Below are 15,853 nucleotides of genomic sequence, written 5' to 3' on the forward strand. Positions count from 1 at the left end.
CCAATTCCTCAAATTCTAACAAGTTTTAATAGCTGAAAGCCTGAGGATGATGAAAAAAACTACTATTAATTATTGTATTTGAAAATACATTATTGTATTTGAAAAGCACTGTGCCCTTCTAAAGAACTGTCTGCTGGCAAACCAAAATGGAAACAGAGAGCTCAAAACCCCCTTCTCTTGCATAATTATATCAAACTAGGAAATAAAAAAGCACAGTATACAAATGAACTCACACAGCACGCCAATATGAATCAGTAGAAGAAAAAAAAAATCAGTCACAACGGCGATTGATATAAATTCATCTTTAATCAGTACTTTGAGCAGTTTTATTCTCACTCCAGCAATGGTTACAACAAAGTGAAGACGTGCTTTCATTACTGAGATGTATAAATGAGCTTGGACATGATACAATGAGCAGCCAGCTGGTTGGACAAACTATTGAGAAGGCAATAACTCGCATCAGCTTGCACAACAACGTGGCACGTATTGCTATCACTGGGATCCTGCCACTCCATCTCAAAAGCAGCAATGAAAAACACAAGAAACGCAGAGGGAGTGAAAAATGTGACCAGTCAATCTGTAGCTCTTTAAATTATGTTGTTTTTCTTTTAAATTAGAAAATATTAATTTGGAAATTAACACAATGAAATTCTGTTTAACCTTCTAGAATTTACCATTTAGAGACCAGTGCAGTTAAAAGCAACATTCTCCAAATTGTTTTTGGCACACAGACTTTCTGATTTCTCAGCAGCTCAGCACTGTGCTTAGGAAAACGTTAGCCAGTAAGTTCCTTTTTGCTCAGTCTGCCCAATAGCTCAGTAACTTGCATCTGACCTAAAATTAGTTCCACTCCTATGTATTCACAGGACAGTTTAAGGGATCAAAAAAACACAGTAGGTCTCCCCACAGCCCACCCTTCAAATAAAGTCTGTCACATAAATGTCTGCAAGAAGTAATAAGGATTAAAGAACTGAACACACTACACAGAAAGGACAGCTGATCTGATGCTTGGGATATAGGAGGAATCAGCTCCTTCACAAGGAATCTTCAGCGCAAGCTTCTCAGAGCTTACTATCAGAGTCTGCACAAAGCAAGTTCGAAGCTACCTTCAGCTGATGTTCCACGGTATCACACTTGCATTCTCATACAAAACAATTCCACTGTTTTTGCTGTACACATTTCATTAGATCAGGCTAATGCAAACGTTTCATAAACATTTGTTTTGTTCTGGAGAACTTTAGCACATAAAAAATAGTGCCAGACTAAAACACTCAGCTGCTCATTGTTTTTTGAGGACTAAACCACAGCTCCAAAATTTATCAGTACAGTCAATGCGTTTCAGGACAGCCAAACTTAACAGATCTTGTCTCTATATAGACAGTTCTCTTCCACTGCTAGAAGCCACTAACAGCAAAACCAGGCCTGCTTCCCAACATATTATCCTTCCTTCCAGTGAAATCATCTCAGGTTTTAAGTTTGCCTTGTTCCAAGACAAGGTAGGTAACTGGCCTTGTAGGTCAGAATCAGCCTGTGATCAGAGTAAATAATGCTTAATACAGAAGTTTCCATATAAGTGCTGTATGTTCCACAAGGGATATTTCAATAGCAACAGAGAATCACTTAAGAGATCTAAATGCTACCATTTATTCAACTCTGTAACTGGCAGACAACATATCTGAGGTCTCTCTGAATTTCACTACCATACTGAGTACAGCAAACATTACAGCTACAGGAAAGTGTGCATTTTTTAAAAGCAATGTTATTATTTGATTCTCCTCAAGTCAATGTTCCTTCAGCTACTTGTCTACCCCAGGCCTGACTGACGTTCAAAGCGTCCCCATTGAATCGACCCTATCGAGAGAGATTTAATAAGGTTTAGTGTGAGGCACACGCTCCTACACCAGCACCGGGCTTTCTGTCAGTTTCTGCTGCATTTAATTGTCCCTCTTCTTTTAGCTTCATTTGCCTAAAGTCTTCTCTAACTTGTTCTAGTAGATCTGGATTGAAAATGACATCCAATGCTGTCATAGCCAAAGCTTTTGCTGTGCGCAAAGCATAGAACTGAGCATTCTGGGACCCTATGGGAAAAAAAAGGAAAGAAAAATGTCAGGTTAGATAACTAATATTAGATTCCAACTACTACATCAGCACATAAAACATTTTATAAAGGAAGATCCTAGAGTTTCAAGTGCAGAAAGTTTCCCAAAAATCCAACTGTGGGAAGCACAACTGATACCACAGAACAACTTTTGACATGGAAGTGCTTAACTTTCTGCTTCTTACATAAAGAAGGTGGAAAATAGGAAAACAGATGTTCACACTTCCATTGTTAGAAAAGGCAGAGTTTTACAATGTCACCTCTATTTGAAGAACACTGTGCTTTAGGAATAAAAATTACTACTTTTTTCCCTTGACTCATACTTAGAAACTCTTAGAACATGCCACCAGTGCTGGCTAATGCTTCTAACTTCTTGGTAGACAGAACTCTGAGGAGAAGTCTGGCTTTTATTATAAGTAATTGGTTGTCTATTCCATATATATTTAATTTTAAATACAAAAATAGAAATGCTAGACATTTTCAGCTTTTTCTCTGTAGCTCTGCAATTAAGTTGTCTCAAGACCCAAATTCAGCTCATAGCTCATCATGCTTGAAGAAAGCAATTTCATTTCTACACAGCCAGTCATGTGCAATCACTTCTTTTAGATCCAGTACTTGCACTTCAGTACATTCACACATTCACTATGCAGTAGTTCTGAATACTACTGAAGCACAAAGAAACTCTAATCACTTGCAATTCAAAATATTTAGTTCCTCAATTATAGTGTAGCGAAGAATTGGCAACCACACCATACAGTACTTCGGGTTCTAGATTTAAGCTTCTGACCACTTCCACTCACCTGCAGCTTCTGTGTATTGCTCAGTATGATTCAATGCATCAGAGCCAATATAAAAGTAAGGATGAAGTCCAGGGACTACAAAGGTAACATTTCCAAAGTCTGTGGAACCTAGAAGCAGCATGAAAATTCTCAGTCAATGTGTTGAAGAGTTGTAAATGATGTAGGAAAATCTATGACAGATATCACCTCCACCCCACATTTAAAACAGAATATCCTTTGTCCCAAATACCAATATGTAAGCATTTCCAATGAGTCATGACCTACACGAAGATCTCCCATCAGAGAACCAAGTTTTTCCTAACTAGCCATCTTCAGATGCTCTTAAGTGTGCTTCTGGTCATTAATCTGTTACTGGAGTGCAAGAAAGATACATCAACCTGTTCCTATCCCATTTACTGAGATTCTCACCAAGCATCTCCTGAGTAGGCTGTTAATTCAGAAAAGAGGAAAGCTCCAAGCCTCTGAGTTTGGCACATCTCAGCTATTTCAAATCCTGCTCCAGCACCTATCAGCAGGTGCAACAGCCACCTCTCCTCACCACTATGCAAGCATTTCACAAGAGGTAGAAACTCTGAAGTACAAGCAATCTATTTTTCAACAAAACCAGACTGAGAACAGACATGTTTTATATCACTTTTTCACCATTCTCAGTTGCAGAAACATTCACTGCACAAACACTCTTGAAAAAAACAAGATCCAAACAGAATTCCACACCAAATGCTACTGCTTTGTAGATATAAAGAATTATTGATAGTCATAGCTGACCAGCTAGCGCCACTGGTATATCGGCTAGCAGCAGCAACCATCTTGAGGACTACAGCATCTATTTAAGGATACCATCCCAAAGTGGTATATAATGGCATTCCTTATAATAAATCATCCAAGAGTTCATAACTATGTCCTGAGAGGTTTTTTTAATTATCATTAATAAAGCCAAACAGGCAATCCTCTCAGTTCGTCCATATTTGTTAATAAGATGTTTACATGCAGGAGAAATGAACACACCAGTTACTGTGAAATTCAAGTAGCAGGGAAAGTATAAAATTACCTTGTTTCAAAAGGGGTGGGTAAAAAGGGATGACCAACTAAGGGATTCTCATCAGCTTTTTTTCAAATCAGAGCTGGAAGTTTCCTTCAGAGGTAGCTTTTGAAGGGACTTTTCCAACTATTTAAATTCTTGCTAACACATCTGATAGACTCCATATTCTTGCATTGTTGGTAAGAATACATCAGCAATGCTTTGAGACTTGGTAGTGAACTGATTGAAGAATATAGATTTCTATGTTGAAACACAGTTAATAGAAGAGAGCCCACAGAGACTACATTCTGTGATAAAAGAGGACAAGACTGATTTGGTACCTTCCATGCCCGTACATAAATCAAATGAGAAAGACTTTTCCAAAAAAAAAAAAAAAGAAAAAAAGAAAAAAAATGAAGAGAATCCAACAGCACTATGTTGTTTTCATTTTGAGGACTACATACTACTCAAACATTCTTTGGTAAATCTGGAAAGACAATCCAGGAGTCACAGAATCACAGAATGACCCGGGTTGGAAGGGACCTCAAGGATCATGTAGTTCCAACCCCCCTGCCTGGCAGGGCCACCAAACATACACATGTACTAGATCAGGTTGCCCAGGGCCCCGTCCAACCTGGTCCTCTCAGAAGAATACCCTGAGCAAATACTGAAGCCTATATAAGTCATTGAGCACATAATGGAAGTCTGTCATTACCACAAAGCATGAGTGGAAGAGAAAAATGCAACTGATGCCAGGAAGCCTTTTAATTCAGCCCTGAAACTTCAGAAGGAGTATTTTCAAAACATACTGGTTCCTTAACTTCATCTACACCAATCCTGTGCACAGGGTACCAGCAAAATCTATTAACCCTAAAGGTATCAGAATAAGTTATTGTAAGGGTGGGTGCTTTGGGAGGTCACCAACATCCTGCAGTAAAGCTACAGCAGGAGGAACAGGTCACAGCACCTCCTCAGTCTAATTCAATCCTTTCACATCTTTCCATTTGTGTGCCACAAGGCAGTGCAGTTTGACAAAGACAGACTTCATGATGCTTAGCTGCCTAGAAAGATACCTGTAAGCAGACCGACACTAATACGCATGTAGAGGCGGCTGTGAGTATGCTCATCTGTTAGCGACTTTGCTGCTGCACAGACATGGAGAAGCACCTGAGCTTTCCTTCCCTTTCAACAGAAGAAACTGATATCCTAAAAGAAAACATTGAAAACCATATGAAAACTAAATAGAAATAGAGGTCTTGAAAAAGATGACACAAAACACTCGACCCTCCCCCAACAAGGGTTGCATACAAACTTTTGCTTCTATGTCTCTGGAGATTGTGCTTTGTTACTACTCCTGCAGCCCCAGCACCACAAGAATTCACAGGAGAAACTACGGAAAGAAAAGTCAGTGAAGTCCTACTGCAGCGTGCAACAACAATATAACTTCTCAGCCCTATTTTGACATCTGACAAGCAGCCTAAGGACAGGACAGGCACATGAGAAGTTTCAGTTTAAGCAAATTAATGCCTAATGTTTGAGGTATCACCTAACTTACATACGAAAACACTACTACAAATAGATAGATGTTTGCACCAAGTTCATTCAAAGGTTGCCTGAAGAAGCAGGACCACAAGTTGTTAATGATCTTCTGAACCCTTAACACAATACCAAGGGAAGCAACCAGCAGAGCTGCAGAAAATTCCACTGCAGTGAACATTCTAAATAAGGTCCCTCCCTGCTTTGCCCCTTTCTTAGGCTAACTGTACTTGTGTACACTTGTACCATGCTGAAGGGAGGAAAAAAGAAACCTGACATTCATTATAAATTGATTTTATACCCAACAAACCAAACCAATTGGTGAAAATATTCTAGCATTGTCCCAATTTGGAAGTGGCAAACAGAGGAAAAAAACAACCAGGATACCATCAGATCTGTTATGAACCCCATCCAAAGAGTTAGAGAAATCCTACAATACACAGCAAGACCTCACCTGCCTAAAGCTGATCCACATTTAACATACAGGATATTAGTAACACAAACTAATTACAGTAACTATTTTTACAGTCTCTTCCTTCAAACCAAGAGAAAGGCCTTTAACTTGAATGGACTAGAAACACGATATAAAAGTTATGACCAGTCAAAGCTATAAGGTATTAGCAGCACTTACAAGACTTGAACAGCACTCCTGCAGGAAGATTCTAAGAAACTGCAAAAGGTAACAAGACCCGCCTGAGCATTCAGGAATTTAGTCCTACTACTCTGTGTAGGTCAGAAACTAAGAAAACAAAGACATATTCCAGACAATGAAATGAGCGCCTACTTGAAATCCGCCCTGTGGAAAACTAGTCTGCTGAATTTGTGAACTAGAAGCACAGAATTACCTGTTCATGGAATGAGGCTTTAATCAGTTACTGAGATGCCTGAAACTTCACTCAGGCACTTCAAAAAAAGCCAACTCTTAGATAGATGGCCATAGATTTGTCTCCATGTTAGCTCAATAGTTCCATAAAACAAGGTTTCTATAAAAGGTAGTCTCTATTCATAGCATAAAGCAGAATTCTGTATTTCAAAGTAGCACAAGGAGCCTCAATTCATCCCAAATCCAAGTGCTCCTTAATTAAAATAATACCATAATGCAATTATTGCTTTTGATGTGTGTTGGGAACATTTCTCTGCTTCTTGAGGAAACAAGCACAGGCCAGAGGTATGATCCTTCTACACTTCTTCAGATTTCTAATTTGACCTTTTCTTCTGATCAATGTTTTGTTTAACCCTCCTCTGTCTCATCCTTTTACACACTTAAGACTTGTCATAACAAAAAAACAGATCGAATTACCTGACAGAGCATTCAAAATGCAGTCTTCTGATATAAAATCTATTCCAAGCTTCTTGCCGTTCTCCTTGTAAATCTTCTCCAGGCTCTTATTTGGAAGCACATTGTAGTAATCGTTTTTACCCCCTTTTATTTCCACCTAGTCAAGAGAAACAAGCTGTTAGACACCTTTCTCCAACCTAAGGCAGTTTAGTGTAAACAAGGACTGAAAAAGTACACGTCCGTACTTCAGAACCACATCAAAGCAGAAAAAGCACAGAGTTTCTTTCAGAAATATAACATCCAGCCAAACATTAGCTTTGTTTTCTGTCAGGCTTCCAAAAGACAGTCAAATACCATAAGGATTTCACAGACTGCATCTCTAAAGAGAGCAGGAAAATCTTTCTGTAACAGCTTCTAATGACTTACTGCAGTTACTATCAACCTATGACAAAAATCAATTTAAGTCTTCCACACAATTCTGTTTCACTGCTTTTCTTTAGAGCAGTTCCAATAATTACGGCCTCAATAATGTTTATGGAATCAATTCACATAATAAATGTTTGAAAACAAGTGTAAAATATATATATATATATATAATTTATCTACCAATGTCAAGTTCCAAAAGAGATTTTAGCTTTTATTCAGAATGAAGCAGACAGACTTCCTGAAGCCATTCTCTGGCTGTAGTAGAAAAGCCAAAACAGGCAAACAGCACCTAACACCTAGAACACTCCTCACAATTATATACACAATATCTCTTTGTTCTGATGAGCTGTATCAGCACCCTGTACTAACAGCAACCATAACCACCTATCTTACAAATACGCTGTAAGGCAATCTTATTATTTGAACTAGCCACAGGAGAGAGGAATGGGAGGCATCCAGGGTGCTCAGTGAGAAAGGAACATCACTGCAAATCACAAGGATTTTTAAATGTCACTGAAGTAGAGGGATGTTCCAAGTGACTGAAAAAATGCTGTCGTATTCGTCTTGAAGGGCCATGAGGACCTTGGAAATTACTGTCCTATCCTCAAGCTCTTGGGGAGATTATGGAGTTAATTCTCCCTAAAACCAATGTCCAGGTACAAGAGTTATAAGAGTGAGAGTGAATATCCAGCACGGATTTGCTGAAGACTAGATGGTACATGACCAAGTTCAGCTTTTTATAATGACATTTGGCACAGTGGATATGGATGGCATTCAGTTTTAAGTTTGTAAACTATACCTAATCAGTGTGGAGCAGGCAATAATGCGAAGGTATGTATGGGGAGCAGCTGATAAGCTGAAGGCTGAGCTATATTCTATTCAGGAGGATGTCAACATGACAAGAATAGCAACAGGCTGGCAGGAACCTCATGAACTTGAATAAATCCAGTGTCCTACATCTAAGAGGGAAGAATCCCATGCAGCAGTGCTGTCTGGAAGCCAAATGGTGAGGAGACACAGTACACTGAACAGGATTCAGTAGGGTGCCCTTGAGGTAATGGGACCAAATGTAAACTGAACTGTATCAGTAACTGGCGGGATAAGAAGAAAGATTCTTTCCCTCTCCAAGATCCTATTTGGTGTGCTGTGTTCAATGCCATGCTCCTCAGCTCATGATCAAAACACACAGCCGTGAGAATATGTTCATACTTTGCATCCTGTGGCCAGTGCTGCAGCTTTGAAGCAGTCCTCAACCTTCTCTGTCAGAACAGAAAGATCTTTCATTGAAGGGGCACGCAAGTAAAACTCCAGTTCAGTGTAAGAAGGAATGATATTAGGTTTCACACCACCATTTTTTATAACACCTGTGGAAAGAGGAAAGTCAAGTTAAACTACCAGCGTCAAATCCTACTGCTTTATCTTCATCCTTATCATGAAGCTCTTCACTCAAGAATTAAAGACATACAAAAACAAAGCATCAGTTGAGTACAAAATACAAAATGCCAAAAAACAGTGCATAGGCAAAATTTCTTTATCACATCAGATTAAATGGGACGTGTACATGCTTTTCAGCATGATTTCACCCTATTCCTTGGTTAGACATCTGTTATAAGCCTAAAGGCAAACCAAGCTAGCATTTGCAATTAATCCCCTGGAATACAGTGCATTATAGTTGCAAGGTAATCTGGTTGTCGATGACAAAGAAAATAGCCTGTTATAAAGGCTACCTTCATTTCCAGCTCTTAAAGGTTTCCTCAGCTAGAATGTTTCCAGTTTCTATCAGCTTGTAGAAAAAAATTTAATGAATGACATTACTCTGCAATGCTGATATGTGTGTGCTACATGGGACAGAAAGTTTATTAGATTCCTCATACTAATCCTTCAGGAATCTTAAAAGTGTAAGTTATATATACACAGTTTCACTAGAGAATTAAGTTTGAGCTTCAAGTATTCTTTCAAGGAAACATGACAAATACATCCTTTGTTTATGGCACTGGAGGCCATAAAAAACAAAATATTTAGCAATTTCAACAGAAAAATACTGTAGTCATCAATACTACATGACAGCTAATTGCTTCCAACAAGCTGCCTTTGTTCCAGGCCTCCTGCTCTTATATATATATGTGTGTGTGTGTGTGGAATATGAATTGTTTCCCACTGAACCTGAGACAACACCTTATCTACTTGAAATGAAAATAGTGCACAAAGTGACTGATGTGTGTAACTGAAGACTGAAAAGGCCACACTGTCAGGATGGAAAGGGGCAACAAATCTTTACCCTTGATGCAGAAAGTCTATAAATACTAGGAACTCCAAAGTTTTAATCTGGAATGCAGTCAAAGCAAAGTGCTGAACCAACCAACAATCAGCACTAGTCTACCATAAAGGGAATAGCTCAGAAGTGACAGACAGACATCATAAAGAACCAGAAAGTCAGCAAGCAATCATGAAGATTTGCATGACATATCAGAACACGTCTGCTCAAAACAAGTAGCTCAATGAGCAAACAACTCTCCCTTTTCTCCAATGCAGCACTTTGTAGAGCCTAAAAGTATGCATTTAAATACAGATATACAACAATAAATGGAGCGCAGATCTTAAAAGCAGTCTGCTCTGTAGACAGAACTCTGCTTCTTGACAGAACTTCACTTAAATGCACTGTTTAATATAACTTGAACAGAAAGAAAAAGAAGCTTCTGTTTTTCAGTTTGCAACATTTACCTGTAAGAAGATCAACCCAACAAATACCGGACCAACTCAATCTAACATGTTAAGCTACCATAAGACATTGCTCAGAGATTCTAGACTTAAAACAATGGAAAAGTATTTCAGTGCTTGTTAGTGCATTAACGATTTACAGGATCACTTAGGGCAGATAGTTAATGCAAGCCCGCAACACAAAACATCTAATACACAGATGTAAGCAAAACATTCCCACAATTAAATCCCATTCTGGTTGCTTACACGGTAATTAAAGTTTTACTGTAGTTTTGAGAGTGTTACCTCAACAAAAAGGATTGTTTAGGCCTTTCTTGCTAACGAGGCTTGCAGAAACTAAGAGTTAGCCGCCTCCAAGTCCTTTCTTAAACCTACAACACTAGTTTCATACACCCAAACTCAAATGTCTTGTCTCCTATGGAGCAATAGGTTAGAGATGTAAGGCTACGCCCACTGAAACTCATATGGATAAGCTGACACAGCAGAACTGCAAATGTTATTTTCATCTACAGATGTGGGCTTCCAGACTCCATTTAGATACCCCGGAGAGAAAAATGCAGAGGTGTTAGAGAGCACAAGCTGCCAAGATATATAATGGTCATGAGCTCAGGACATATGTAATACTCATAGCTCATAACAAGATTTCCAAATATACAGCTGTACATTCATAAGACCTTTAGCAATGGACATTCTTCTTAATTTAAACTCTGATAGAGCTGTATTGGGTATAGGAGGGGAAATTTGGGTTTACAACCAACAGGCAGCTTTCACAGCTCCACTTCTGCAGCTTTCTCTCCATTCACAAATAAATGCAAGATTCTGAAGGTAAAGGAAGCTGACCAGTTAGTATATCTTATTGCAGAAGAAAGGTGTATTTCTACCTCAAGGTCTACTAGATATTAAATCATAGAATCCAGCACATCTGACTGGACAACTATTCAGAACTACAGACTCCAGCCACTATTTTTCTTAGCATTAATTTAATTAATTTAATCCACTGAAACACTACATGAATGCCAGCATGAATGAGTACAAAAATGATGCAGAAATTAATACTTCTTTACTCAGAAGCACTTGATCTTAAGCCACTGCAAAAAACACATACATAAATTTAGAGGAATTCTATTGAAGCACACTTAGCTCCTTCTTTCTGAACTGCAACTTCAGGTGCAAAGAATTAAGATTATTTTTAACAGTTTGTTGTGACACAGAAATGACTGTAAATATTACATACTATTTAAGTGAAACAGTGATACTCCACAATAGATGAAGTGACACTACTAATTTAATGCAACAGTGCAATATCTGAAATCATGGGATTTTGCAAGTTAGTATTTGAACAGCCTAAAGTCTTACGTGCTGGACATCAGATTTGATGAAGATCTCACCATGAACTCTCCAGGTAGGTTTCATTTGCTGTCTTAAAACAGACAGATTGTTGTATGCAAGAACAGCAGCATCTAATGCATTAACTCCTTCCCAAGGATAAGCAGCAGCATGAGAAGCTTTTCCAAAGTATTTCACAGTCACGCTAGGAAATAAAAGGCATTGCTTATTTGCTATTCATTCACTTACATATTAAAAGAAAAAAAAAAAAAAGGCCTCTAAAACAAAAAGTTCCTTTTGTTCACACAATCAATCTCATTTAAGCCTTGTACAGCAGAACACCAAATAACAATTTACCTAACACGACACCATTGCAAAGTTAAACTACCTTTGAGCGAAGGGAGGTGTTGGAAGATTTCTAGAAAGCTAATGATATCAGATAATATTAAGAGCCGATCAGGCAAAACAGCTCCCAGAAAGTACAGTCTTTCCTGCAGATAAAAGGCTTCCTGTAGTACTTAAATTCCTTCAGCACTTTCCTATACCTTCCTGATAGTTCTGAGATACTTATATTCTCCTTAGAGAGATTCAACATTAGAAGCTGGCTGTCCTAATTCTTGCCAGACTTTTAAATTTGTGCTGTTAATTATACATAATTGATGGAACATGAGTAAGATCACACATAACCCATGTATAAGCAAACAAAAAAACCCAAGTCTTAAGTGTAGTAAAAGCACAGTGGGGTACCGTGAGGTACATTATGCTACAGTAAGGATGCCCTTTCCCTGTACACCTTAAAAAACACTGGGAGAAGAGCCTGCAATGATGAAGAAACGCACTACAAAAGGTGTCCTCCAGCTTACAGCAGTCACAATATCACACCTTGATATATGATAGGATGAAGGCAGGCATGAACTCTTCTGATGAGTGTCATTTATTAGCCTTACAAAGAAATTTAGCATGTTCAGTTAAATGAAAACTCTGCACATAAGGCAGTTATTAAGTACTGACATCTCTGTTTATTACCATTTCTCAAATATGCAAACACCAGCTTTTATCAGTACCAGAGGTTTGAACTAATTTGGCTGGAGCTCAAACCCCAGACTTTTACATACAATGCTCTATCCTCAGGCTCACAGAGTTTCTCAAAACACACACTCGTTATTCACCCTGCTAGGGAAAGCCTGCCATGCTCATATCCCTGTCTGCACAAACTCCAACTCAGCCACTTGTCCTCAGCTGACCCCTCAGGCCCAGAACCATGCCACAGCTGTAAGCCAATACTGGCACTTAGATACCAGACAGCAAACAGGGACACAATGGGGTCCCCTGTTGCAGCACAAAATGACTCCTTCAGTGTGTGCAATCCAAACTAAGCAAGCTTTTGTAATGCCTTTTTTTCCTTCCTCTCTCATCCTCCACAAGGATCACTCACACTCCACTTCGCAGGGTATGAGTTTAACATCCCAAGCATTAGACCGCAGCCTTCAAGTCAGCTCATAAACATGACAGGACTGAATACTGTCCAAGTTAGAGGGAAGACAAAGTAAAGATGAAAGCCATGTTGCAATCGTTTTTGTCCATGAGAAACACAAAGCTGCTTATTAAAAACTCAGCACCCCTTCTCTTAGGGCCTCTATTGCAACATAAATGTCACATACAGAATAAAAACAGATTTTGGTGGACAGTGAAATATGAGGACCTGGGTCTTCTTGCCAGTCTTGTCAATGTTAACCCTAAAGCCAAGCAGTAACTGAATAAATTGTTCTCCAGAAGCAACACTTTAAAACAAAAAAGAAGCCAATAAAATAAAGCACACACAGGGAAAGCCCCATAGATGCCTATAAAGGAAAGTATGAGTTTACTGAAAGCCAAATCACTCTGAGATTGCATATGTTGAAATTTCTGGTTAATGAGACACTGTGTCCCCAGCATTAGCTCAGTAATGCAATTCCACCCCAAGCGTCCAGCTCTAGTTACACATCCAGCAAGGAACAGGTGAAGTACAAGTACAGAACAAGTGCAGAAAGTGAACATGTGAGCTAATCAAGAAGTGACAAGGCAGTATTGCCAAAGAGCTGTGCTGCCAGCTGACTGGAACAAGGTGCAATGAGGGCATGGCTGACTGCTGCTTGTACATATAATGATGTGACCACTTGGAATCAAAGACAAATTTGAACCAAAAGACAAAGCTGATGTTAGAGTTACAGAATCACAGAATGACCCGGGTTGGAAGGGACCTCAGGGATCATGTAGTTCCAACCCCCCTGCCTGGCAGGACCACCAAACATACACCTTTACTAGATCAGGTTGCCCAGGGCCCCGTCCAACCTGGCCTTGAACACCTCCAAGGACGGGGCATCCACAACCTCCCTGGGCAATAGTTAATAGATACAAAATAGCCATAATTAAGTTTAGGCCGGAAATTGGCCTAAACTGACTGTGAATTCCTCCTCTGGATGGCACCTGTAAGGTCCCGGCCTAACCTCAGCCTCTGCCGGGCAGCAACCCAGGGAGGAAAACCAAGGAGAACCAAGGATAACAACGAGGCGACCCTCTCCACCTCAGCTCACTGACTCACTCGTGCTCAGCCACATCGGGCAGATAAGCCGCGTTCTCCTGCGAGGGGTGTGCCATGAAGACCACATCCAAGCCGTCAAACGCGCCGGCGTTGATCAGGTCGATCTTGCCTCCTCCCTGCTCCTCGGCGGGCGTCCCCAGCACCGTGACCTGCCACACAAACGCACACACAGAATCACAGAATGACCCGGGTTGGAAGGGACCTCAAGATTCATGTAGTTCCAACCACCCTGCCTGGCAGGGCCACCAAACATACACCTTTACTAGATCAGGTTGCCCAGGGCCCCATCCAACCTGGCCTTGAACACCTCCAAGGACGGGGCATCCACAACCTCCCTGGGCAGCCTGTTCCAGGCCCTAACCACTCTCCTAGTGAAGAACTTCCCCCTAACACTCTCAGGGCCCGAGCGGCTCCAGGGCCGTGTCCCCGCCCCGTGTGAGGGCACCCACCTGCACGGCGATGGGCGCGGGCTGCGGCAGGCTCTCCAGGGCGGCCTTAAGGCCCAGCGCGGCGGCCGCCCCCACCTCGGCGATGAGGTTGTGTCCGCACGCGTGGCCGATGCCGGGCAGCGCGTCGTACTCGCACAGGAAGGCGACGCGGAGCGGGCTCGGTCCCTGCGGGGGGGCGGCCGTGCCCCAGTCGGCGCGGAACGCCGTGTCCAGCTTGTAGCGAGGCCGCACGGCCCACGCGGCGCCCGGCAGCTCCCCGCCGGAGAAGAAGCCGGTCATGGCGTCGTGCGCGTGGTGCTCCTGGTAGGCCAGCTCGGGACAACGCCAGATGCTGCGGCTCAGCTCGCCCAGCCGCGCCGCGTTCAGCTCCACGCTGTCGCACGCCCGCCGCTTCAGCTCGTCCAGCAGCGAGTCCTGCGGCCCCATAGCGAGGCGGCTCGAGCGTCACCTGCCGACCTGTGCGCTAATCCAACCCCAAGGCTCCTCCGCCCGCACCTGCCAGCCGCACTGTGACCGCACGCAGCTGCGCCGCACACTTTTATCGCCTCCGCCGCGCCCCGGGAGCGCTGGGAAATGTAGTTGGGAGCCCCGGAGTGGGGGCGGTGAGCGGCTGCACGGGGTTGGGTGGCTGTATTTTCATGGAGCTGTTTTGCAACACAGGATTGGTGTGAAATCCTCAGTGTGTGTATCGCTACTGAGGGCTTAGCAGCACTTGGGCTGCCCAGGGAGGTGGTGGAGTCTCCTTCTCTGGAGATATTCAAGACCCGCCTGGACGCCTACCTGTGTGACGTGGTGTAGGGAGCCTGCTTTGGCAGGGGGGTAGGACTCGATGATCTCTAGAGGTCCCTTCCAGCCCCTACAATTCTGTGATTCTACTTGGAATGGGTGTGAAGTCCTCACATCTGTTACCTGCAGTAGTGCCCTGTCCTGCTGAACGCCACGTTTCCTTCTCTTTTCTTGGTGCCCCCCCCCCATATGACCCTCGGTCGCTCCAAGCAAAGTTCATGCTCCCGTTCCCTGACACAGATACTAATCACAAGCTATTTTTACTCTTGTAACCCAGTCCAGCAAACACTGTGGTCTGTTCTTTCCCCCAGATACTTCCAGGCGGAACAAATCTCTCCACCCAGAAATACATGCTGGACTTCCAACTGTGCCACCTGTACATATACTACAGATAGCAGAGGGTGCCCATATACAGCAATAGTCATGTAAGTTCTGTTTTCCCAGCGATTTCAAGGGCTGGGAACCCTTTGAGGCAGGCAGCCCATTGCCAGTGTGCTTTAGAAACAGGCACCCTGGGAAGTGTCTCTTTTCTCTACAAGAAGGAAGCAGATGAAGCCTCCAAGCAGAGCATGCTTGAGGGTGTCATTCTCAAGTGGGCTTTGCTGAGCTCCATACCTCCTCCTGCCCAGGAGCCTGCTCCTGCTGCTTCTCTTTTCTGGGCCTGGCAAACTTTGCATCTAATTAAGCCAGTAAGAAGCAACTCAGAATATGCTTTTTCAACTGAGTACTGTTTCGCAAGGCACCTAATGGCCCTCTGACGCCTATGGGTCTTCCCGATTCCAGCAGGATTTTCTCTCTCCTTGTCAAAAAGTCATGCCCCATGCCATGCTTTCTTT

General features: G+C 42.0%; 1 protein-coding gene across 5 annotated transcripts; it reads right to left on the reverse strand.

Annotated features, from left to right (window-relative positions):
- Positions 1–287: 287 nt before the first annotated feature.
- PM20D2 (peptidase M20 domain containing 2) lies at positions 288–14,780 on the reverse strand. Of its 5 annotated transcripts, XR_014944862.1 has the most exons (8): positions 14,232–14,770; positions 13,783–13,931; positions 11,264–11,406; positions 8,367–8,521; positions 6,753–6,888; positions 4,990–5,122; positions 2,899–3,006; positions 288–2,078 (listed from the first exon to the last, which is right to left on the reverse strand). XR_014944862.1 is itself a non-coding variant. In XM_015858954.3 (7 exons), exons 1-7 carry the CDS (start codon positions 14,655–14,657, stop codon positions 1,876–1,878), a joined length of 1,320 nt encoding a protein of 439 aa, XP_015714440.1. In that variant the 5' UTR covers positions 14,658–14,769; the 3' UTR covers positions 288–1,875. The 5 variants fall into 5 exon arrangements, 3 of the variants coding, with proteins under 3 accessions (XP_015714440.1, XP_085399820.1, XP_085399821.1); XR_014944863.1 differs by lacking the exon at positions 4,990–5,122 and having other exon boundaries at positions 11,232–11,406; positions 14,232–14,780; XM_015858954.3 differs by lacking the exon at positions 4,990–5,122 and having other exon boundaries at positions 14,232–14,769.
- Between the last annotated feature and the right edge of the window lie 1,073 nt (positions 14,781–15,853).

The sequence above is a fragment of the Coturnix japonica genome, chromosome 3, assembly GCF_054131305.1.
Source record: "Coturnix japonica strain WE chromosome 3, WE-NBRP24, whole genome shotgun sequence".
In the NCBI taxonomy this organism is placed as follows: Eukaryota; Metazoa; Chordata; class Aves; order Galliformes; family Phasianidae; genus Coturnix; species Coturnix japonica.